The sequence below is a fragment of the Synchiropus splendidus genome, chromosome 4, assembly GCF_027744825.2.
Source record: "Synchiropus splendidus isolate RoL2022-P1 chromosome 4, RoL_Sspl_1.0, whole genome shotgun sequence".
NCBI classification, from domain to species: Eukaryota; Metazoa; Chordata; class Actinopteri; order Syngnathiformes; family Callionymidae; genus Synchiropus; species Synchiropus splendidus.
In genome coordinates, this window is record NC_071337.1 from 9,500,047 (window position 1) to 9,525,136 (window position 25,090).

The 25,090-nt window shown below is 40.1% G+C and overlaps 1 protein-coding gene across 2 annotated transcripts; it reads right to left on the reverse strand.

Annotated features, from left to right (window-relative positions):
• Window positions 1-564: 564 nt before the first annotated feature.
• On the reverse strand, window positions 565-22,271 carry LOC128758006 (oxysterol-binding protein-related protein 3-like). 2 transcript variants are annotated; one of them, XM_053863732.1, is made up of 22 exons: window positions 22,208-22,271; window positions 12,406-12,554; window positions 12,196-12,312; window positions 10,310-10,363; window positions 10,131-10,238; window positions 8,687-8,839; window positions 8,507-8,597; window positions 8,242-8,345; window positions 8,049-8,135; window positions 6,795-6,948; window positions 6,603-6,727; window positions 6,344-6,472; window positions 6,021-6,102; window positions 4,812-5,047; window positions 4,605-4,742; window positions 4,115-4,178; window positions 3,905-3,983; window positions 3,273-3,417; window positions 2,415-2,559; window positions 2,211-2,337; window positions 2,023-2,145; window positions 565-1,433 (listed from the first exon to the last, which is right to left on the reverse strand). In XM_053863732.1, the coding sequence occupies exons 2-22, from the start codon at window positions 12,469-12,471 to the stop codon at window positions 1,337-1,339; spliced, it is 2,424 nt and encodes an 807-aa protein (XP_053719707.1). In that variant the 5' UTR covers window positions 12,472-12,554; window positions 22,208-22,271; the 3' UTR covers window positions 565-1,336. The 2 variants fall into 2 exon arrangements, with proteins under 2 accessions (XP_053719707.1, XP_053719706.1); XM_053863731.1 differs by having other exon boundaries at window positions 10,131-10,244.
• Window positions 22,272-25,090: the final 2,819 nt, after the last annotated feature.

Genomic DNA, 25,090 nt, shown 5'->3' on the forward strand with positions numbered 1-25,090 from the left:
CTTCCTCATTCTATCACTCATTTCCTTAATTTTGCCTCTTCTTCTTCAGTGCCATTTCCCATATCATGCATTGTTTTATTCTCATATTGTCACAAGGGATGAGGCAGATGTGCTTTCCACAGAACGGAACATTTTGGAGAATCTTCAAACTTTGCGGTAAAAACCCACCCCATGAGTGAAAGCAAAAATCTAAGTCACAGTGGAAGTAATAAGAAAAAAAAAGGTGGGGGAGGTTTGAAGTTTAATGACATGCGAAATTGTACGTTGCTGAGTTGACAAAAGAGATGACTGAAGAGTAGAAAAACATTTCATATACTGAATGAAAACCCAAATATTATATTAATAATGCGCATGATATGAGTAGAATACATTAAGATAAATTATTTAATTGTCAAAGACACAAATAAATTCCCCTAAAACAGAAATTTGGTTTGAAAAGAAAGAAAATTTAAGAAATATAAAATAATAATATATAATATTATATCAAATGTTATCTTTTTCAAGTAATATAGATTAAAAAAAGACAAACTATTTCGTCTTGTTTTCACATTGTCTCGTCAAACTTCCCCAGGGTGTTTTACTAAACCATATCATCTCCAGCAGACATGGAGCAGTGGTCACTCCGGGAGAGAGAAGGGACCACTGTCTAGGCTCACTGTCACATCACTAGATGGCACTCTTGGTTTCGAAATGATGTGAGGTTTCAGTGAATCAGTTGTTCAAGGCCAAACATTTTACAGCAGACAGTGCCATCTGGTGGCCTCTGAAAGACAATCAGACACTGTTTCATGAAGCCTCATCAACCCATCATTGGCAGACTCTTTATCATGTAAATCTTAAATACCGATCCAAACCTTTTGAGAAAAATACATTCTAGCTAGTGGATAGAAATCGACACTTGGAGTCGCATAACTCAATTTATTGCGTTTCTTTCACACACAGGTTCCAGCCATGCTGTCAGTCCATTCTGTGGCAAATTTAATGGAGTGGCAATCTGGAGGGATGATCCGTTGCTTTTGTGAGCTGTTTGTACAACTCTGATCCAACCACAATTTCATAAATATTTGTCGCAGTGGAATGGATTACGTTAGTTTCCTAAAAGGCACTTTGGCGAACGCCAGATATGATATTTACAGTCTTTAGTTCCTTCAGAGGTGAAGGAAAGAGATAAAATGGTAGCGTTAAATACAAATCTAAAGAAGAAGTGAGGAGGGTAATCTGTGCTTTAAAATGCAGAAGTCCAAATGTTATCTTGACACCAACACGACCATCATTCATGTCTACATCAGGGTCCAGTTTGAGTTCCACTTCCCTCTTCGATTGGCCGGGGCTCACGTCACCAGAGGTCAGGGAAGTCAGCTTGACTGAAGGCAGCTTCCCTGCGCTGCTCCCAGTACGAGTTGTTGCTCACCCACCTGTCGTCCTTCGACTTCCTGTCACACAAACACCATCATGATTAAGTAGCTGTTTTTACATTTTCTCTCATACAGACACCTAAATAGCAAAAACACTGCATATTTTACAGAAGAAAATGGATCAACAAAAGCATTATAAACATTATATGACAATAATACATCATTATATATTATATATATATATATATATATATATATATATATATATATATATATATATATATATATATATATATATATATATATATATATATATAATATTTTAAGAATTATTATTATTGTTGTTGTCATTATTGCTGGATTGCAAATGCGAAACAGTAGTGATGGGTTGATGAGGTTTCATGAAACAGTGTCCTGATTTTCAGAGGCCACCAGATGGCACTGTCTGCTGTAAAGTGTTTGGACTTGAACAGCTAATTAAATGAAACCTCACATAATTTCCAAACCAAGAGCGCCAGCTTGTGGCCTCTGAAAAATAGAACATCAACCCTATAATACTGTTTCATGACACCTCATTGACCCATCACTGTGAAAAATTCTAGCGAAAGCAGAGACATAGGATGGACAATGACTGGAGATGAAAGGAAAAGAAAAGATGGCATCTTACTTAAAAAACCTGGGCTGGTGCGTCTTGTTCTTGTCCAGCAGAACTTTTCTCCTGTCCCTCTGAAGCTGCTCAATCCGCTGCTTCTGCTCCTCTGCGCCGTCTGCGTCCCCCTCCTCCAGCAGCCTGGGTCAAGATGACGTAAAGGGATGAGTATCTTGGAAAATTATTAAGAATGGATGGATACAAACCTCTGGTCTGGTCTGAATCGCGTGTCAGTAGGAGGCAGCAGAGGTCTCAAGTGTGAGTCCAGTTCATTTAACTCCACAGCAAACTTGGTGAAGCCGTAGTAACGCTCGTGGTCGATCGGCATTGGGTCTGCACCCCGAAAACAGACAGCGTCACCTCTCTCCCCGACTAAACTATGTGTGTTGAGTCAGTAAATAATCACTCACTTGCCCTCCAGATACATGTGGCTGAGGGAGGGTCGCCCTGAAACACAGACTCGTGCCATTTTCCAAAGAGAGAGTGCACCACTTTCCCTGTGGCATCTGTGACTACGCCCTCGATCTCGTTCACAGTGGCACTCCAGGATTTAGCCTGAGGTAAAACAGACATATTCATGTATGGCCTTCACCAAATTTTATTATGTAGGTTTTCCTTATCATCCAGGAGATGGTGCAGAACAAAGGTTTTTTTAAATACAAAAAATTAAATTAAATTATATATATATATATATATATATATATATATATATATATATATATATATATACCTGAATGTGAAAACCAGTTGATATAGTTAAACCCATTCTTTTACATGTGCATGAGAATGTTTGACCTGTAGAAGTCAGACTTTCACAACAACAGACGCTTCACATTACTCTCTGACCAGTTATTTTGTCTTCCTTCACAATGGTTGAAATGGCAGAAATTTAACTTCAAGGAATCAATACTGCTATTCGGGAATTATTAGTTTTGTTATTAAGGAAAGGAAAAACAGTGGAGTATCAACATCATAGAAGAAATGAATTTCACAAAAAACAAATATGTCAGGCAGCACAGGTAGCACATGTATAATAACCAGGATGGGAAGTTGAGGTATCATGAAACATTATGGCAGGGTTGATGAAACAGTGTTCTAACTTTCAGAGGCCACTAGATGGCGCTCTTGGTATACAAATGATGTGAGGTCTCATTGAATTAGCTGTTTACAGTAGACAGTGCCATCTAGTGGCCTCTGAAAATCAGGACACTGTTTCATGATACCTCATCTACCCATTACCAATGAATACATTGAGACTTAAGTCTCACCTTAACAAACGTGATGACGCACTGACAGGCTTCACTGTTCTTATTTCGGATTGTCATCTCTCCATAGTGCTCGATCCAGCGCTGACCGCTGAGGATGTTGTGGATGCAGGACGTCACTTTGTTCCACTCATAGTGGTCCCCAAATCTAAAAATCAAAATGAGTCTTGGTTGGTGAGGCAGATGTGACGCTAAAAATTCTATTATGTCACAAAACATCACAAAAACATGGACGCAAAGGCTGCTTTAAAGAGCAGCTTTGGTTCATTCTAAGACTTCAGTTGGGAAATATGTGGTTATTCTGTGACACGTAACTGACTTATTTTTATGAGTGACGATTTTTACATGAATGAAAAATCTGAAAAAAAGACAGCATCCTAATCGGCAAGACATAATTTTGCATTTGAACTTAAATACTTTTTTAAACCTGCACCTTACACACTTATACTTGTCCGTACTTCAAGCAAAAAATGAAAAGAAACATTAGGATTATTCAGTCTCTTTGTTGTTGACTTTTTACACACTCTTCTGTCTCAATCTTTTCAAAAGGTATTGTGTTATGCTCTAATTATTTGCACAGGAAAAGAATCCAGTCTTTAAAAAAGCTGTGCACAAACATCGCAAGCAGAACCTACGCAGGAAGTGTCACATGAGTGGTTCCCATGGGAACGATCTCCATCGATTTCCCCCAGAATTTGTTTTTCCACCGCACATCTGGAACACAGATGTCGACAAATGTGTCGTGACATGTTCAAAGCAGCTCAAGAACGGCGACTTAATGAAAGCGGAGTAACAAGTATTCAGCTCAGCTTCTTCACTGGAATAGAGAAGTGGTGAGTCCTCACCTTGCCAAAAGGTGAAGTTCTTGGAGTCAGAGTGACACGCTGACACCGGGGGATGATGACTCACCTGAGAGACACAGAAAGAGCCAGACCACAGTAGATGAGGTGAGTCGAACTATAGTCAAGGTGCTGGAATGGTCCCATATTAGCCTGAGCTTACTGTAGAAAGAGTGATGACTTCACGACTAGTCGACTCATCCGTAGATAATTTAACATTTGATCATAGTAAAAGATATCAAGTAGCCCCGAACACTAAAATACATTTCCTCTTTCTAAGAAAGTCAGTTTTCGGGATAATATCACAGAAAACCAAAAAGAGGAAGGAAGAACAAACCAAGAAAATCAAAGAGAATGAATTTCTCTGGCAACAATTATCGGCCTGTTCCACGTTACCACGGCAACCAGACAAACATTACACAACTCTGTCTGGAAATACTGCTAGAAACAGAGGATGTCTTTTTGTTATATTTTCTTCAAAGATTTCTTGGCTGACCTGCTCAGCAATGAACTTGAATCCCTTGTCGGGTCTGTCACACTCGTACGTCTCTCCCAGGAGCGGGTTGAAGGGTTTGCTTCCAGCTCGATAGAAGGTGGACGCGTACGCTGATATGGCAAACGTGGCAACGTAAGCCTGTTGGGTTTAAACACACAGCTTTCATTGGTCAACCCAGCTGCAGGCATCTCCTCACTCCTCACTCACCATGCGCTGATAAGGGTCCTGAGTCCGGTTGGCCGTGTCCAGCAGCTCACTGTACTCCAGCTCCTCGCACAGCCTCTGTAGGGTGTTGAGCGGCTCATTGAGCTGGACAGGCATGGCCACCTTGGACAGGTCTTTGCCGATGTTGTTCCTCAGTATGTTCCAGAGGCTGACGTTGCTGGTGGGGCTGGGAGAGGGCAGCGTGGAGCGCCGACGCATCAGAGCGGCATCCACCTCATCTGTAGACATCAGAATAAACCTCAGAACACTCCTCCACACAAAGCTTGTTTTAATGCACAGTTATTAGTATAGTACAGATATTGATGGTGAATTTGTTATGGTGAATGTTATATTTACGTTTCAGTGGTAATGGTTAAAAATGAAACAGGAAAAAAAAAAAATCAGGGAAAGTGCTATATATATATATATATATATATATATATATGGTTAATGGTTAAAAATGAAACGTAAATATAACATGTTCTTATTTTAAGACAAAAAATTCTATTTTTTCTTCTTTTCAGTTGCGATTTTGTGTGTATTTCTTGATCCTCAAAATACATCGAAAGAAAATAGAAGATATTTTTGCCGTAACGTCTGGTCCAGAGTTTTATTTGGATTTATATATAAAAAAGCACTTAAATGAAATATATATTCTTGTTACATAGGCATATATTTTTGATTTCCTTTACGCCACGTTTCATAGTTTTCACCGTCTTTCCTTTGACATGATGGCCCCTCTCAGTCACATTCACTGTTAATAATGTGGCCCTCAGCACATCAAGCTTTTCCTTCTTTCAAGTCACTTTTATTTTGAATCATAATCGTATGCAGAGTTACAGAGCAGACAAATAGCTTTGCTAACTAATAACTACAAACGCACAAATGTCTTTTCAAGCCAGCTAAAAATTAGTGATGCGTAGACGAGGTATCATGGAGCAGTACTGCAAGGTTGTCCTGATTTTCAGAGGCCACTAGGTGGCGCTCTTGGTTCAGCAATGATCTGAGGTTTCATTGAGTTAGTAGTTCAAGTCCAAACATTTTATAGAAGACAGAGCCATTTGGTCGCCTATGAAAATCAGGACACTGTTTCATGAAACCTCATCAACCCTTCAGTACTGTGTGTGATGATACACACACATGATACATCTGTCACTCATGAAGTGATCTTGGAGTCTATTTGACTTGAAACTGACTCACAACTTGATTTACCTGTGGAGGGCCGGTCCTCCTCGTTGCTGTACGTATCCACGGACGCGCTGTCATCGCTGATGTACGAGTCGTCATCAGACACCTGGAGTCAGAATCAGAAGAGGCACAGGTCAGCAAGAAAATAAGCAGGAACTCCAGCGAACTCCAAACTGGTTTCAGAAACACACCCAGTGTTTGTTGTGACAGGAAGAACATATGCGTGAAAGACTGAAAGGTTAGAGCTGTTGCTTGATTTACCCTGAAGCAGAGTTTGGCCTGAGTTCTGTAAATCTGAAAGGTACGTTGTTAACAGCGAGTTCAGGGTGAAGGGAACAAAGGCTTACCTCATTCTCTGAAGAGGACGAGGACAGGAGATACTCCTGAGCGTCGAAGAACTCCGACATGGAATCCTGCATGGACAGTTTGCTCTCGTTGGATGACTGATGGACGAGGACTGGAGAGCCTCCACACTCCTGTTGAGATGAGGAGAAGAGGTTGTTGAAATCTTCCATCATCATTTTACACCACCATCTGTTTTAGCTTCCATTAATGAAGAAAACCATGAGTAAAGCAGGCACTTTTTAATGAGAAGAGCAGACTCACCGAGGCGTAGGCAGTCTTCAGGCCCAGGACCTGAGCAGCCTGTGGGGGCTGCATGTCCACTGTCTGTCTGAGTCGCTCTTTCTCAGCAGAGAGGGCGCTGTAGGCCGACTTCAGGGTGGCGTGAACTTCAAAGAGATAAACAACTCATTAGCGCCCAAGCTAACTTGCTAACTCTCCCTACTGGCCGCTCACTGTTGGTAGCGAGTCTGAAGAAGTCCTCCTGCAGACGAGACCCATCAGTGGGTGAGTCTGGAGAGTCGGAGCAGCCCTCAGGAGCGTTGGGGTCAGTGGTGGAGAGATTTGGGTTGGAGACATGATGGCGGATCACGTTGGATGACACGGGAACCTACAAGAAAGAAGCAAGATTTCAGTCAACAGTGGAGTGTCTTGACATTTGAGGGTGAGAACTGCCAGGGCTAAGAAAGTTTGTGGTTTAGAACAGGGGTCTTAAACTTAAAAAGTGGGTCCGGGGCCCATTCAAGGATTAGAACTGATTCAGTACTGTGATGACTGATTTCTGATTTCATTTGTGTTCAATAACCACACATGTAAAAAAAACTAAAACCTTGTGAAATGGCATGAAACCATGTGATCAGCGCAAAGATATTGGTCATGGAAAAGTCCAACCAGCAGAATCAGGTGCAGGTCATGTTGAATGAAATTTACAAAAGAAAAAAAGAAGAAAAAAAAATATCCTGGATGAAAACTGGAAAAGCTGTAAATCATGAATAAAATTACAAATAAAATAAATTGAATAAAAATCTAAATATCAAATGTTTTATTTTTTCATAAATAAACTAAAGTGTAAAGTGTGAATGAACGTACCGCCATAAAATGAACGTCTCGCGGCCCTCATGGCCAAAAGGTGTAAAACAAAAAACTTTAAGCGGCCCTCAAGGAGGCGCTCGCAGCCCAAGCATAAGCCTCGGCCCTATAGTTAAGAATCACTGGTTTAGAACATGTGTAGATACATGTAAACTCAAGGCAAACCAAACAAATAATGCATCCAAGAGGAGAGGACAGCAGAATGCTGAAAAGTAGTTGGATATTTCATGTTTCTTTTTTCAAAAAGAAACAAAGTAAAGCAGCTCTTCAGCCTTTAATCGTTCGCAACTGCTCGACGCTGACATCTACTGGTCAACATGCGTCATTACAGTGAAACACAAATCTGACACAGAATATATAAATTAAGTGTGATTCAACAGTGCTTGTCTATCCAGCAACAAACTCCTTATTGTAAGTCAAGGTTAAGTCATCAAAATAAATTTGTGATTCATTGCAATGATTCCACAGAAGATTAAAATTTGGATAGCAGCATGTATTTTCAAATCAGCCTGTGGGGGGCGCCCTAAGCCTAATAACTACACATGCACTACACTTGCACTTCAGACATTGGAAAGGTAATAATACAGGGCCTCTCTTTTTTTCCACCTAGTCAGTTCTTACCTGCAGTTTTTCTTTTGACTCTTTGCTGTTCCTGTTACGCCACTTCCTCGGCCTCTTTCCCTTTTTCGGAATGTCGTATACAGGTCCCTGTGGTGCAGCAGAAAACAAGTTCAGCAACGCCATGTTTCTTTTCCCTGCAAATGTTGGAACTCTGTTTTAACTACAGTATATTCCCTCATTCAAACTCACTCACTTGAAGTGCACCGATAGCTGGAGCTGAGTATGTGCGATGCAGATCCTCCATGCTCCTCAGTAGAAGATTCAGTTCCAGCAGATAAGATTCACACTCCACCAAGTCTGAATCCAACAGGAACAAAGTTCAACTCTTACATGGCAGTTCATTCACTTTATATCTCATATTATTTTCCATTCAACTTATACAGCTTTTAAAAATCAATGGCTTTTAAAACTCAAGTTGACCTGGAATATAATTCTAATATCTGATGATGAAGTCCAACCTTTGTTGCACTTGTCCATTTCCTCTGAAGAGTGCAGCCAGGTGCTGACTTTAGCTTGGTGGATCGACGCCTGCTTGGTCAGGGTCGCCCTCTGAAAAGGTGGGAATACAACAGCGAGGTTGTGGCCCCATATCACCTCCAAGTTTCTGCACAACATCATTTCAAAACTGAATAACTCACTCTACTGAAGGACTCGTTGAGGAACGGGGAGGAGGCGGCGTGTGGGGGGAAGAGGTGCTTCTCGTGGGGATACATGGCAATCTCATTCTGTCGGAACAGACGGTGGTGACGCAGCTTCGACACCCACTCCTCAAACAGCTCGGGAGACTTCACCTGCGGGCCAAAAAGTCTAATTACTTCTTGAAGAAGCAGAAAGAGGAGGTGAAGAGATGAAAGTACGTAGGTGGTGAGATTCATTCGCAGCAGGAAGACACATCTGCACTTCTGCTTCAGACGTGCCAAACTTCTCTTATATGTGCAGTCATCTGTTACCAAAATGACCTTGAGTTTTCATGGGAAACTGACTATACAAGACGAACAATTCTATTCATCAATCGACCTCTGTATTGAATTCCATTCCAGCAGGGATGACAGCAAAAATGGCAAAACAGTGGTGGCTCTATGACTCAACATGATTCCTGATGTCACATGCAACTATCTCACCCATATTTTTGCTCTACATTGTGTGTGGAAAAGTCAGACAGTGCCACTGATGTTAATAGAGATATAAGTTGTAATAACTGGAGGTGCACTGTCAGATTGAAATCCTTAAATCTACAGTCCTCTGTCACCTGTGTGTGCAACTTTCATTTGCTCTCACTCATGGATTTTTAACCTCAGTCTTCTGCATTAATATTTTTATCAGTTTGCTCACTATCATCTCCGACGCCTGCAGCGTCAGGGCACCAAAGCTTAGCAAAGCTTTTTATAGGATGTTTTCAAGTACTCTTTGAGGCGGAAGTGCTTCTTAATATTTTCATTTGTATATCATCAAATTATACTGGTTTAAATTGTAGTTAATTCTGGACTGCACCCAAAATATTAGCCACATGCACTAAAGAAGGATCTTGTTCATATTTAATCCACATTGATCTACAAGCCAAAGGTGCATTGGTGCTGTCTGCACCGTAGAAAGGTCAGTGGTGCACCTGTTTTAAAAATGATTGGGGATCACTCCTAACTAGGTGTTAGGTACAGGTACCAGCACTGAGACTGACTCATGAAACAACATTACATTAAATTGCTCAAAATACGCTGTTTTCGCCCAAGTGTCCAAAGTTCCGACACCATAGCCAGTCTCAGCTGCTGCTTCTCGTCTCTGGTCCTGCAAGAGATCGACTCTGTTGGCAGAGCTGCAGACACGTGGGCAAAAACTGCGTATTTTGAGCGCTTTAAGGCAAATAAAACGCTGGTGATTTCATCGGTTTGATGCACGTAAAAAATCCATAATCCATATTAGCATCAACGTTGTGTAAGACACAGGGTTCAAACCATGGTTACCACGGTTACAATTGCTCTATAGAATCTGTTTTGAGTCACATTTTTTTTTTCCTAACTTTCAAGGTTAAACCAGATACACATCAAACATATCGAAATCTTGATGTTGTCTGCCGTCCAGCGCTACCTTTAGGTGATAGATGTTGTCCTCCGTGTCCAGGTCGATGCACATGGCCTTCTTCTTTATTGACATCACAGACAGACCAACATCGATGCAGCCGTGAAGCTTTCCCTTCTTCAGCTGCAGTAGAAACGAAACCACTTGAACTTCCGTGACCAACGTTTGGTGAGTAAGATGATACTCACATCAGCACCACACTTTGCATACTTCAGGATCCCCTTATCCAACACAAAGAATCTCTGTGTAAAAAGAATAACACAATTTTGGAACAGGTTGATTAAAAAAAAGTGTTATTACTGTTACTTAGAAAGATGTTAAATTATGATATATAATGTCAAATGAAATATGGATTTGAAATTAATCAATGTAAAGAAATGTGAGACCTAACACTAACGCTACATTTGACTGAACTCCAGTTTATTATTTTTAATATTAATAGATTAAATTATTACAACAACAACAATAATATTTCTGGGGACGTTTCCAAAACTAAGGTACATGGTTGAATGCCATCTCCAAGTTCAGTCCCATGAAGATCCTGCAGAAGGTGAAGAGCTAGTCCCCTGCGCCAGACTGGGACAAAAACCACAATGCTCTCCCTCCAACAGATTCTCCTCAGTCGCGAAAAAAGGATAAAATTATGCATCAGAATAGTATTTTTGACAGATTTCAACACTTTTATTGGTTGATTTCACCTTTTATAAATGGACTGAAGCTGCACTTTAGTCCAACAAGCACTTTTGAAAAACTGACTTTCTGCAGTTTTCCACTAGTAAATCTACTTTCTCCACGTTGCATAAGCACTGATGATATAAGCTAACAAACAACAGTCGTGCTGACCAAAAGAAAGATGGATGTTTTAAAGGTTTGACGGCACAGCAGACCTCAGTGAAGGAGCGTTTATTGGCTGTACTTCGATCAACTAAAAGGGCCTCCTGATATGAGCAGTGAGGTGAGAAAGATGACTCGGGCTACAGTAAAAAAAAAAAAAAAGAATGACGAAGAAAATGTTCAGCAGGATGGGATATTTTAAGACGCTAAGAGGTTCAGCTTGAATTAAACCTGCAGGAACGGCTGAGTTCCTCTCAGTGCTAGATTGAGGTGAGATAATAAGTCACACATTCAGAGCGACTGTATCTACATCTATGAATAAAGGGATTCTTCTTAGTGACCCACATTATATTATCAATGATATTAACAGTGATTAGTTCAACCACATCCTTTATAACATTTAGAAAAGTTGAAGTTGGTGGGGAAATATAGAAGCTCAGGCCCAGACATCTCATATTTTAATTGTTAAATGACAGGATATTGGTGTGTGTGTGTGACGTCAGTGGACTGCAACTCTGGAGTCAGCTTTTAATCTACATGTATTCTCAGTTTCAAATGACTGCTGAGGTTTATGAGTAGCCAGTCACAGAAAAGCACTGTCTCTGTTGAGGCGACGTCATGGGGTGGAGATACTCTGAGTAAAAAATACTTCACGGCACAATTCCAGTCTAGATAATAACAGCACGAACCTCTGAACTAACTATCTTTGAATCATGTGATTACTCATGAGATCGGAACCTGACTAACCACCACTGTTATTGACACTTGTGTGTGTTATACGTTTAAAACCATGATCAAGAACAAAAGTTCTTCATAATCTTCCCACGACCCTTCAATTTGATGTTCTTTATCAATCTCAATACAGCTTCTCACTCAGTTGAAGGAGCAACAAAAAAGCTTGTCAGTGTGAATGGTTACCTGTGTTTACTTTTCTGTTCGGCAAATGAAGCTTTCAAATCCAGAATCTTCATTTTATTCATGTAAATGTTCAACAACCTCACTAACTTGCTGACCACTTTTGTGTTTGAGTATATGTGCTTGTACATCAATCAGGAATGATAAAACTAAGATAAACACACTGAAAAAATGAAAGAGTGTGGTATTCTTGAAATTGTACATATAATGACAGAAAATTCTGTAATATTATAAACTGCCACCAAACATTAGCACCGTTGTGATTAGAACGTGTGCAGCAGCACTGCCATCAACAGAAGTTGAAGAGAAATGTCTCGGGTCCCACCTTGTGCCAACCCTTCATGGGCCACTTCCTCTTCTTCAGCAGGAACCCCTCCTGCCTCTCAGGTTCCTGTATGCTGGCAGGAATTCCCTTCAGGCCCTCCACAATCTCCCAGCTGTCCTATAGGAAGACATTGAACATTTATCTTCCACTCTCAAATCTTAAAGGGCAACTTTACGATGACCAGCATCATGACAACACCCAACAACAAACCCTGTTGCTCTCCTGTTTGGAAGAGCTGCTGCTGTCGCTGTATGTGGGCGAAAGTGACGATGACATTTTCGTTTGTTTTGTGAAGCTTTCCTTGAATGAGTGAAGATCAGAGCGCCGCTGTCACAAACACCAGCATCACATGTGAAGACCTGAACACAGAGCAGGAGAGAAGCACGAACTATAAATGATGGATGGAGAGTCACACAGTTCATTTGTCTTTCTGTCCACAGTTATCATTGTTTAAGATCCTGACTGGAACAAAGAGAAGGTGACAAAATACTAACTCCACTTGGGAGGAGGTTTCTCAATGAATGACACACTGACACACAAAAATGCTGAGCGCTCCAAAAATGCAAAGAATTCCTCCATGGAAATCCAGCTGAAAATGATGAGGTAAAGCAGTGATTCTTAACCATAGGGCCCATAGGGCCACCAGAAGTTTTTTGTTTTACACCTTTGGGCCACAAGACACTCTTACTGAATTGACTTGAGCGCTGCAAATCTCTGATAGTTAACAAGTATGGAGAAGTTCTTCAAAAGAAAAAAGATAAAAACTGTTCATGAAAGCACCTGTTGAAGCAGTTTTGAAAATTAATTACAACTTTTTGGGGAATATTTTCATTTACACTTTACTTTTTACTTTTACTCTTATTTGGAGTTTAAATAGAACATATTATTTTATAATATTTAGACATGGTTTTATTGTATTTATTTTATTCAGAATTGTATTCTGTTTTTTCCAATTGTCTCAACAGTTTGCATCAAGTGTTTCATTTTTTTTCTTTAGTAAATATGATGAATATGACTATGACTATGAATATGACACCAGGTTCTGCTGCTGGTTGGACTTTTCGATGACAAATAAATATCTTTGCAATGATCACATGGTTTCATGTCATTTCACAAGGTTTTAGTTTGTTTACGTCTGGTTTGTATACGACACTCCTACAATACAAACATTTCGAATTAAGCTAAGCTACTATGTATGGCGATATGAGGTACATTTACAGAAGAAAAACATGGACCCCCCACGAGTCAGCCATGGATATGCTCATAAACTTGGCTTTGTGCGGTGAGAACCACTATTCCCGAGCCTCTTTTGAATGAGAGTTGAATGATGTTTTGTGGTTGTCTGGGATTTGCACAGTCTTACGCAACATTCCTACCAACACAACACACATGCTGCAACCTGGCTGGGCATACGCTCTCACCCAATGCCACTCCCTTAAGGGATGTAAAACAGTGTCGTTCTGAACGACTGTAAACACAAAACTTGAAACCGAGAATTTTTATTTCCTGGGTTTGTCGCTGGAATGCATTTTGCTTGATCCTGTAATGTGGTGTTCTTTCATTGTGGTGTCTGTCCCTAAAGACTGTGCCTGCAGGCGGCACCATGCCCAGCACATGAGTCACCCACAGGAAAGAATGTGCTCACTGCCTCGATACCCCTGACACACCAAAACACACAGCTCGCTTCTGTCAACACAAGAGCAGGCATAGCCACTGACTTAGTAGAGTTCCCTTTCACTGCACTGAAGTCACATCAAACATTTGATGAGAACTTTCAATGAGAAATGTTTCGGATTTTAATACTACTGAAGTCGTCTGACATTTAAGCACATAATTTATACCAGTGTTTTTTAACCTTTTTCATGCCACGGCAGCCTTGGTTCATTGAAAAAATCCTGAGGCACACCACCAAAGAAACCTCAGCCAAAGCGCGCTTGTGCTTAAAGTCCTATAGAAAATCCCTATGCATTCATGAAAAACTGTAGCTACTGACACTCGGTTGTTATTTTGCCAGGCTATTTGCAGAAACAAATTGCAGAAAATGTATTTGTTTCAAATGTGTCAAGATTTGAGGGTGGGCGATATGGCAAAATATATCAGGATTTATTTATTTATTTACTTGCTTTAAATAATGTTTCGATTTTATCACTTCTCTTTTGCATGATTTTATTGTAGTTTTCAGTTTACAGACAAATCCTGAACTTGCTTCATTCAAATAATTATTCTTTCTCACTTCACATTTTGGTGAACATTTATTTTGCTGTGCATTTAGTTCGCCAACTTTTAAGCCACTGAGCAAACTAAAAACTAAAGTTTTGAAGTGAGACGTCGCGTTAGCTGTTAGCTCTGTTAGCTCTGTTAGCTCTGCGGTGTAGACAGTCTTTGGTGTCGCAGGTCCGACAAGGATCACTCCCTCCATCGTTCTGTGGTGAAAGTGTGTGGTCAAGTTAGAGGCGCATCGGTTTAAAAACAGCTGAAAGTTGCATGTGAGCGGCTTCTTCGCTGTGAGGAAGAGAATCGCCGCGATCTTCAAAACACACTGGAGCTATACAATATATAGAAAGAATGCCAGCGAATCCATGTGATCTCCTCACCTTGGTTGCTCCTCAACACTTTCTAATTGTCATGATTTAATGTCATCATATCGCCCACCTCTATCTCAGGAAATATGAGGTGAAATTGGATCATTTTTAGTTATACAAGTAGTCGTAGTAGTAGTATTATCAGCTATATCCCTGAGAGTCAGACAGCATTATCAACTTACTAAATATTCACTATGATTATGTTGTAAACAAGTCCTAACACATGAAGAATTCATATTTACACCAGTCTGTATAGAAGTGGGCAACCGTGAACAAACAAACTGCAGGATCACAAATAATGGAATGATTTAAGACACTGCCATATATATAATATTTGCAAAACATAGGAGTACGGTAAGGACGGACAACACTTGTTGAATAATAATTTAATCTTACAGAATTGTTGTTATCCATATCACCAATTTGAGATGTAAGGCAAAGGATAGATTATAATAATATCATGGATTTGCCAATAACTAGAGGGTGGAAAATGAATATAAGCCGCTTGAGCTCCGGAAAGGAAGACTTGCAGAGTTGATTTTTTTAGTTCATAATCTTAGTATTTAGATATGATTAAGTCAGCATCACAGGAAATCGTGAACCTGGTTCATCTCCTTAATCTCATCACCCAAAAGCTTGAGCTGTTCAAAACGCAGGAAATGGTGAAAAAAAAATCCCTCGATAGCAGCACTATTTGACATATGTGGAGATTAAATTGTTGGTCACTTCACCGGCTTAAGAGCTGAGCATTAGTCTGACAGCTTTCCGGGACAGGCTGCGTGAGATTTCCAATCTGTGAATGAGACTGATAAAGTCTCAAAACACGGCAGCACTTCACTTATCTCGCGCAGCGATTACAACAGTTGCGCGCAGTCATGAGACCAAGTGTGGCGTTTCACCTTGAGCTTGTGCAACATGAGTCAATCATTGAAGGGGGAAACTCATAAATTTCAATGAAAAATGTTATGGGATAAAAAGTCATATAGTGTTGGCAGGGTTTGTGTGTTCAACAGTCAGAACATTGTACAACACATTTTATAACAAGGTTATGATAAAGTGAACTGGTTAAGAACCAAGGCTTTCAGTAGCTAATAATGATAAACCTATTGAATAGTTCATGCACTTGAGAGGTGTGTTCACAGTCCAAACACGATTCAGCAAAAGCAAGTGGCTGAGTACAAGTAACAAACGTCACGGTTCAAAGTGGGAGCGAGCTGAGAGCACCTCTGAAGGACCTGATGCACCCAGAGAAGGTGGAGTTTAAATCCTCCATCAGATTGAGCTACTTTCTAAATGCCACTTATGAGGCAGGAAAAGTCGCTTTGGAGACCAACAACAATTCTGGTGCCAGTTGCGCAACATGTGCCCAAGTCACATTTGGTTTGAAAGTACCTTAACATCGAAGATGACCCCCTACTTTTCTAAGGTGCACTCTCAAGTAATTCGTGAAAATATTGCGACCAACAATGTGAAATGGGAGTTTCTTTAAGGGACAACTGGGTTTCCCATAGAAAATCTGTTAGGCTAACCAACCTGGGGGCCTCTAGAGGTCTGGTGAATAGAGTATTTTACCATGCCAAAGTTTGAATTTCTTCTTTTTTTTTCAAAAATCTTTTTCCCCATCTATTCCATGCAAAGCCAAGCATTCACTTTCAATGGTCATTGGAACGCATAGCAAGCCACTGACTAGGCCTGTGAAGATGAGGTATCATGAAACAGCATTGCAAGGTTGATAAAACAATGTCCCAATTTGTCCAGAAAAAATAATGTCCTCAATGTAACATTTTATAGCAGACAGTGCCATCTGGTGGCCTCTGAAAATAAGGACACTGTTTCATGAAACCTCACCAACCCTTCAATACTGTGTCATGAAACCTCATTTACACGTCACTACTGCTGACTGGCTCTTTGCTTCCCCTAGAGTTAGCTTTAGCTTTAGCTTGAGTGCTAGCTACACATGCCTTTTACTCTACTGAGTGGTGGTTTCTTAAATGGCAAATAAGTTTTGTTTCTAGAAGAATTTGACTGTGGCCCATTCATGACTTATTGCACGATCTACAAAGGTCAATTCGCGGGGTGATCGTTGTTATTGTCATGTGGCATGCAGACATGAAGTATTAAATGCCTGAACATCTCTTTCAAGACAGACATTTCAAGCAGTCGGAGTATTTTGCCCTGGAATCCCTGTGATGGCATAACAAACACACTCATGTTGACTCTTGAGCCAATCCTCCTGCCTGAATGCTTTCCTGCTCCATCACAGCAACAGTGCTCTGAGTTGTGTAACTGCACTCATCATGAACGGATGTATAAAAGGTCTTCACAGAAGGACCACCAGGATCTTCACGTCTTTGGAGGGTAATCTCTCTGCGCCACTGATAAGCTGACATAATTCTAGGATAAAAAAAAAAACGACACCAGTGTGTGGCAAATATTTTAACACACAAATCTGAGTGAAAACATCCGCTTCAAAGTTGCTTGCCGCACTTAAGCTGACCTTAGTAGTTTTTTGGGGGGGTTGTGACCTCTCTGGTTTCAGTGTTCAGACTCACTCTTGAAGTTGATGCTGGTTGATCTTAGTGCATGTGAGCCTTGCCTTCAAATAGGAAGATGACTCATGTAAACAGTTTAGCAGGAAGCATCCAGACAATTGATCATAGACTATCTCAGTTTAAAGTAAGGATGCACCTATCAATTGGCGCCGATATGGGCATTTATCAAGATCGGCCGATCAATATTTATTCTTTTTATTCTTCTACGATGTAACAATGACAAAACAGTGAAGGGCATTTCCTTGGTAAATCACACTACTTGTGATACTTCAGAGACGCCTACCTGCTGCAGCAGCAGACAGTGAGCCTGCCAGCCATGATTTTGGGAATTTGGCAATACTTCTCAGTCAAGGAAAACGGCGGCTGAGCTTGAAGTCACAACATGTGCACCCATGAAGTCAGTCTCAGCGCTAAAACATCATGAATTTGACATGACAATCGGCCTCAAAGCTACCAAGAGGGTGGTGGAGCAAACACTAACCACAGCGAACCACAGACAAAACTGCTGCGAATGGAGTTTATTGTTTTGGATGAGCAACCGAGTTCTGCTGTCAAAGAGCAGCTCATAGCACAACTGCAGACCACGTGTTCATTTGAGGAAAAGAGGAGCGGTGTGTCAGGTTATAGGGCAACAGTCAGATATTTAACAAGTGATGAGTGGAGTTTACATTGTACGCTTGATCTGTTCAATTATCTATTTCACATTACTCACACTTCATTTGTATAGTTTATTTGTCAGGGTTTACGCGACATGTAAACCAGCACAGCACAGAGCCACGGCTTAAATACGATGCCATCAGAAAAATGACATCAAAAAATTGACCCACATCTTCGACTGTGTTTAAGGTTTAAGAGTCTGACACATAATAGTAAATGTTTTTGACTTTTTTTTGGGGTGGAGAATGTGGTCGAGGTAGGTAACGGTTTTTGCCAGGGCAGCGCAGCTGCAGGAAACCCAGCATGTGTTGATATTCCTGATACGACAAGTGTGTCTAAAAACTGGTTCGAACCGCTCAATCTAACAAAACCAACACTTGGTATCTACTAATGTCATTAATGAGAGTTTCTTGTCCTGAAAAAAAACATTTAAAACACCGATCCTGAACCAAAGTCCTCCAGATATAGTTGTGTAAGCCAATATGGAAATGGAACAAGTTTCAACAAAGTCCAATGTTGTAAGTATGTTGAGCTAGTGTTGAACAAATTTATTACGAGATGTTAAAATCTCATCGTGGGGATTGTTTTTAGTGGTAAATCATGTACGATAAATTATCATCTCTTTCTAATGGTAACACATGGAAAGACAGCAATAAGTAAGCTGAAGAGTATGACCGTGTATTGGCAGGTATCTTGCGATACAATACGTATCCCGATACAGGAGTGGTGATACGATAGATCGCAATACTGTTTCAACAAGATATTGTAATTACAGCCATCAGTTTAAAGGGTTGAATCAGATAACGCAGTACAATATGATGCGCATGAAAACAAGTTTATTGTTACGACGCCATTCCAGTTAGACTTTCACTTAACATCGCCCCCTTAGTATTAAACATGTCACAAATGTAGCAATATATCCAACTATTTATGCATTATATATTGATATAGCCAACTTAAAAAAAATCATGACAGTATCACACAATGAAGTATTGTGATAACTCAACAAAAATATTGATACAATATAGATATGTTCTTACAGCCCTACTGAAGGATGACAAAGATATTTATGCATGTGCATGTGTATTCAGAGTAGGTCAGCAACCAAACATCAATGCCTGTTTTGTATTGTTTTTGAAGACGAACACACATCACAAGTCAACACAGCGAAGTTGGTGGAAGAGTAGAAGTCTGCATTGTTCTGCTGGTGTTGGCTAAGGACGGATGTACAAAAAAATGGTTGCTGTCTTATTTCCCATTAGAGCTCCAAAAATCAGAAGCAACACCTATCCAAATTTGAGCTACAAGAGAGTCTACAGCTCAATTCAAAGAGAAGAATTTGGAATTCTTCACTGATGACAGCGTCTGTCCTATTTCTTCCAAGACAAGAGACACTTTGTGTTGTTGCCCCGGGACATGTTGCTATGGATACAAGCAATGGAGAATAAGCATAATATACTCAATTTCCTCTCTCCATAACGGAAATTATACAAGGTATTTATACACGCAGCAGCAGTTAGAAATTGCCACATTCAGTTTTTGTCATTTTGAGGAAGTAGGCCATATGTATACACATTAGATGTTGAAAGCAGCGACTTGGCGAAGCAGCTATCACTAAGTGATATGTGTTTACCAGCTTTCAAGTAGGTGCTGTATGCATGGGAGAGAGTGACGCAGAGATACAGCTCAGTGACTCATGTCTGCTGCATATCATCACCCAGACATCTCTTTATAAATATTTGGTCAAGCAACTGGGTGAGTGGACGTCTCTGGTTTGGCGGGAACAGACTCCTGAAAGAACACACACTGTAGTGTTGCAGGATAGCTTCTATAGACTGAATTGTTTGCTCGGCACGTGTGGAAAGTGATCCAAGGAAAGGACAGCGTTGAGCCGGGGATAGGGAAATGGGCAGCTTTAGCTGAATTATTTACATGGGGCAGCCAAACTGGTGCGCTTGAGCCAAACAAATGAACCGCTGTCAGATGAGTTTAAAGCCAGTTCTGACAGAAAGGGCCTCAGTAGCAACAACATGCCTGCTAGCATAATAGCTCCACCAATGAGTTATGGAGGAAATTGGCCTCCATAAAAGTTGTGGTGAATCACAACTTCTGTGAACTCTGAGACACCTTTTCCCTAAAAGTTTCAAGTCAACTTGGAAAAAAATGTTATGACTCTGTGTCTGTGGTTGTTTCCATAGACACACATTTTCTATTATATACTCTACATGAGTGGTTGTTTTAGCTTGTTTTCAGGCAAAATATCGTGGTTACCTACATCTCGTGAGTTGGTACGCTTGCATTTGATTGGTCGATGCGACATGGAAGAGCGCTGTTATTGATGGGATGTCTGACGCTGTTGACGGGAACAAAACTTACTGTAAGTTTCAAACTTTCAATCAGTTTGAAATTTACTGAAAGGCTTTTAATCTGAGGAATGAGGAAACACATGATCAATCGTGTACGGTATGTTTGAATCCCAAGGCATTTCTGCCTTACAACACTGGGCATCCTCGCCAGAGGAAGCCAGCAAAAGGGTGCTCAAGCTGGAGCTTGTGTTCAGCAGGCTATCATGAACCTTACTAGCCATATTCTCAATCCTTTTAAATACAGGACTGAATTGTTTGATTCCTGCACATGTTATGTTCTCTAATTGTGCAGCTGCACGTGTCCCATTTTTTGGTTTTGCATTAATTTGCACTTGCCATTAATGGCACTAAGGCCTGAACAATATGGACAAAATCTCATATCTCAATATTCATGCAAGATATCTCCATATGATGCTATATGACAGCCATTTAACGAAAACCCTGTTTTGTTTTTTTTTTAATGAAGGCATTGTGACAGAACAGGATGTCTAAAGTTGGATGTGTTTAGCTATTAATCAGTGGCAAGCAGGAAACGACAGTGGTTGGTTGTTCTTAGCTGCTTATTGAATGGCAAACGCATAACTGATGTCTGTCACTGCCACAGCTTCCAGATTGTTGATTTCATCAATATCTTGAATGTTCATACCTCAATGTTGATACGACAACAATATATCTTTCAGTCCTACTTGCAATAGCAGGAATAAAGTGAGGGCTATTTCTGTCTAATATTCCATTTATTCTAATTTATCCTCTTGCTTTCAGGGAAGGTTTTGAATGTCTGTAAATAAAATGGGTTGAAATACTACTCCTGGTGATGCATTTTTTTGGTAAAAATACTGTGTTGTTTTTAATCGTATAGCCGCATTCAGCTGAATTATATCGGAACAATAAAATAGAGTAAAGAGTAATATAAAAGTATAAGTATATAAGTTAGGCTTACAGTCCAAAGAAGATTCCTGAAACAAATTTTATCATTTTAAACAATAAAATGAGGCCAAGACTTGTAATATTTACACATATTTTGAAACAATATTTCCATTTAAGTGTATAATACATGTTTTTGAACATTTATATGTCTGTCAATCAAATATAGCTATGACAATTTCTTTTTCTTTTTTTACCAGCTTTCACAAAAGCTATGTCTAGTTTCACACGTGAAAAAGCCATCAACAAGTTAGGAATATAATAAGGTGATTAAAACCTTTTCCAGCTAAGCTGTCTGCTTATAAACTACAACCATTAGACAGATAATATTTCCTCGTGTTTATGAACAGGACAGACACATCCGTGCTTGGTAAAATAACTAAATGTGGAGATGAAAACTGTGACAGACAGAACTATATTAGTGGTTAGACTCATAACAGGGCATTATTATGCCAAAACATCCTTATGAATAAAAACCTACACTGTGTCTACAACAGATTTAAATATCCACCGCAGGGTTCCTGTCAACCAAGATGCAACCGCCCATATTTATTACTCATGTAAACGTGGCCAGTGGAGCTTGGACAACATTACAGTAGCAACAATACACTATAATGACAGCTCAGATCAACATTCATGTTGACTAGCTTCTTCTACAGAATCACATCGTCGTTTCATTTCCACTCTGTACCAGCAGTGTCAGTAATATTCAGTGAGCAAACGCAACATTCCAAAGTTTCAACAAGTTCCACGAGTCTTTTACGAGTCAACAACTGCACCCAGGGTAAAAGAACACAGTAAACGTGGAGCAACAACACGAACATTCGGCAGAAGCGCTTGGGAAAATCTAACGCTTCGCGTTCTCTCCCTTAATCGCGGGCATGTCGTCAACTAACAAGGGCGACAAATAAGAGAAAGCAAAAGTGCTTACGGTTCCGAGGAGTCATGTCCAGTCCGGCAGATCCAGGTCTCGAGCCGACAGGTCTTCCCACCACGGTGCGGAGAGGGGCGGGGTTTGCTTGAGGGGCAGGGCCGGGTGGCCAATCAGACAGCTGATGAAAATGACACGTGGTCAAGTTGGGCGGAGTTGATTCGTTTTGAAAACCGGCGACTTGGTGTCAGATGACGCTGAGGAAGAATGACGTGAACTGATTTTGTTTCCTCCTCTTACGCGGCCTAAATTCCCAATAAAAACTATATTCTGTTATTCTGTTAACGAACTACGTGCTGCACCACTAAATCCAAGTATTCCTCTGCTCTTATTTTATCGGTTGACGGGGCAGCTACTGAAGTTAGGAGGTCCACCAACATCTGCTCTTCTGAGGCGTTCAAGCATTTGTGGGTGACTAAAACAGTTTCATTAATATTATCTGAAGAAATAACGGGTAAACAAGCGTGCATGCCTTGTGTACTGATCGGCTTTTTGCAACAGCTGTAAATGGTTCAGAAAAACGTCCTATTGTGTGTTCCACAGTCCCACATGTACCGCGTTACAGCTGCTCTCCGTCTGGGTTCATTTGTGTCAGAGGTGGACTGGAACATATCTTTGATGGGAGAGTCTGCCATGGGTGTGGCTTTCGTTGTTTTCACTTTTTGTACTTCATGACATAATAATTAAAGGTCTTGATCACTTCATTGTTTTAGGATCAAGTCGAGGATCGTATGTTATTATGTAAGAGGTGTTTCAATGGCATTTCAAGGAAAGAGCTTTTCCCTTTTGCCCACATCAACACACAATAGAGCACTCATTCCTGCACACACCCTCCCCTCTGGTGTTGACGTATACACTCCTGTGTTTTTTATTTTAAAGGGCTTCTATTTGGGGAACACATTGGCCTCTGTTTATACTCTTCACTATAAACTAATGCAGCTCAAAGGTGCTTCAAAAAGTCTATAAATATTAGTGAACCATGACACTGAGAGCAAACTCGGAAATGGAGGTTTGAAATCAAACTTTGCTAACCTGTGACGAAAACGCTTAAAGAAAACAATAAAAATAACCAACATTAAAATCTCCACAACATTAAATTTTACTAAGAGACTGGTTGAAATACACTCGAAAAACTCAATGTACCTACACATACCACATTCCTCGTGACTTCTAGAGTATTCTTACAAATACAAGAGAAGCGCATGTTTGGTGATCTGAAATGTTTACAATGGTGATACTTGTTCTTTATTTTATGCACATTTGTGAGTTCCATCCCTTTTTCAAGTTTTACAAGGTGTCATCTCAACAATTTTAATACACACACACACACACATATATATATATATATATATATATATATATATATATATATTTTTTTTTTTTTTTTTTTTTTAATCCAGTATGACAAGACTACGCGTATTTTCTCGACGTATTTCGCATCAAACGGATGCAGTAAGATTAAAAACGGACAGCAGGTGGCAGTGGCGCTGCGGACCTGGGATGAAAACAACCCAACAACACGTAAGAGACGTGAAGAAGAGGCCGTGCCGCAGCACTGAATTGGAACTGGTAAATCCACATTTTGTCTTTAAAGTCACACCTAAGACGATACTTGACAGTGAGATTGTGTCCTGTGCTCAACAAAATCGAACCAAAACGAAAATACCAATTAAAATGTTACTTTTTTCTGTTAATACATATTCAGATTCCAAAAGGAATATATTTATTTTTATTTTTTTAAAAAGCATACTTTGTTTGATCTTCCATTGATTTAGCTTGGTTAAATCTGAATTTATGAAGTACAAGTAAACTCACAACTATTTCATTGTTAATAAAGACTTGTTTTCATGTGATAGTCCTTTAAAAAAGTGTCATCTTTCTCTATTTCTTTAATTTGTATATTATATAAATGAATAAATACAGGTTTTGAATTTATTTATTTTTACCCTAAACTGCGTTACTGTTTATCGCCTGCAGAGGGCGGTATTGCATAGAAGCAGCGCGACAGTGTTGCGTTTTATTGGGCAAAATATCAATCCAGATCTCATGCGCATGTCTGGTGGTACACGCCGGAAAATATTCGAGCCTCCTTTTTAATTCTTTCTGCCTTAGTCAAGTGATCAACAGATCTTGAATCGTTCTTGCGGTGTCATTATGTGCTTAAGACTGATTGTGTGCAGTCAGTTTCTATCAGAACAGCGAGATCAAAGCGGGTAAAAGTGCTCCTCTGGTCTCCGGTTGTGATCCACCCCAGTCCCCTCCAACAAAGCTGCAGCATGTTCTCAAAGTTTTTCCAGATGTTGCAGTGCTCTCCCTCCCTCCCTCCCTCTCCCCTCTGCGATTCCCAGTCTCTTATATTTCCAGCTCCTTTCCTTTTCCGATTCCTCTTAGATTGACTTCAGCGACCGAGTGTGACCCCTTAGAGGTCAAGCACAAGAGGAGAAGGCAGAAAGGAATGCGGCGAGTGAATGGATTCCACACATTTAACAGCATTTTACTGAACAAGAGGAAGCATATATCAGTGTCTTTAAGTTGCAACTGCACTTCTTCATCTCCGTTTCTCTCCCATGTGATGAAAACCAGCTTCAGGATCAAACAAAGAATTGCTTCCTTTTATCATCCAACCAAATATGTGTCAGTATGAAATTTACATGTGTTGTTCTTATTACTGAAGTCAAACAGTGTGACTTCTAAAAGTCCACATCTGATTCTGTCAGTCAGCAGGACTGCGCTGTAGCTCCATGTGTTATTGCTGTGGAAGAGAATACACGGAACTTTAATCAGAACATATTTATTGATGCCAACCCACACAGTTTTCAGAACGTTCCCTTAAAAAGCTATCACACAAAAAATACTTCAGCACAAATTAAAATAGCAGACAAA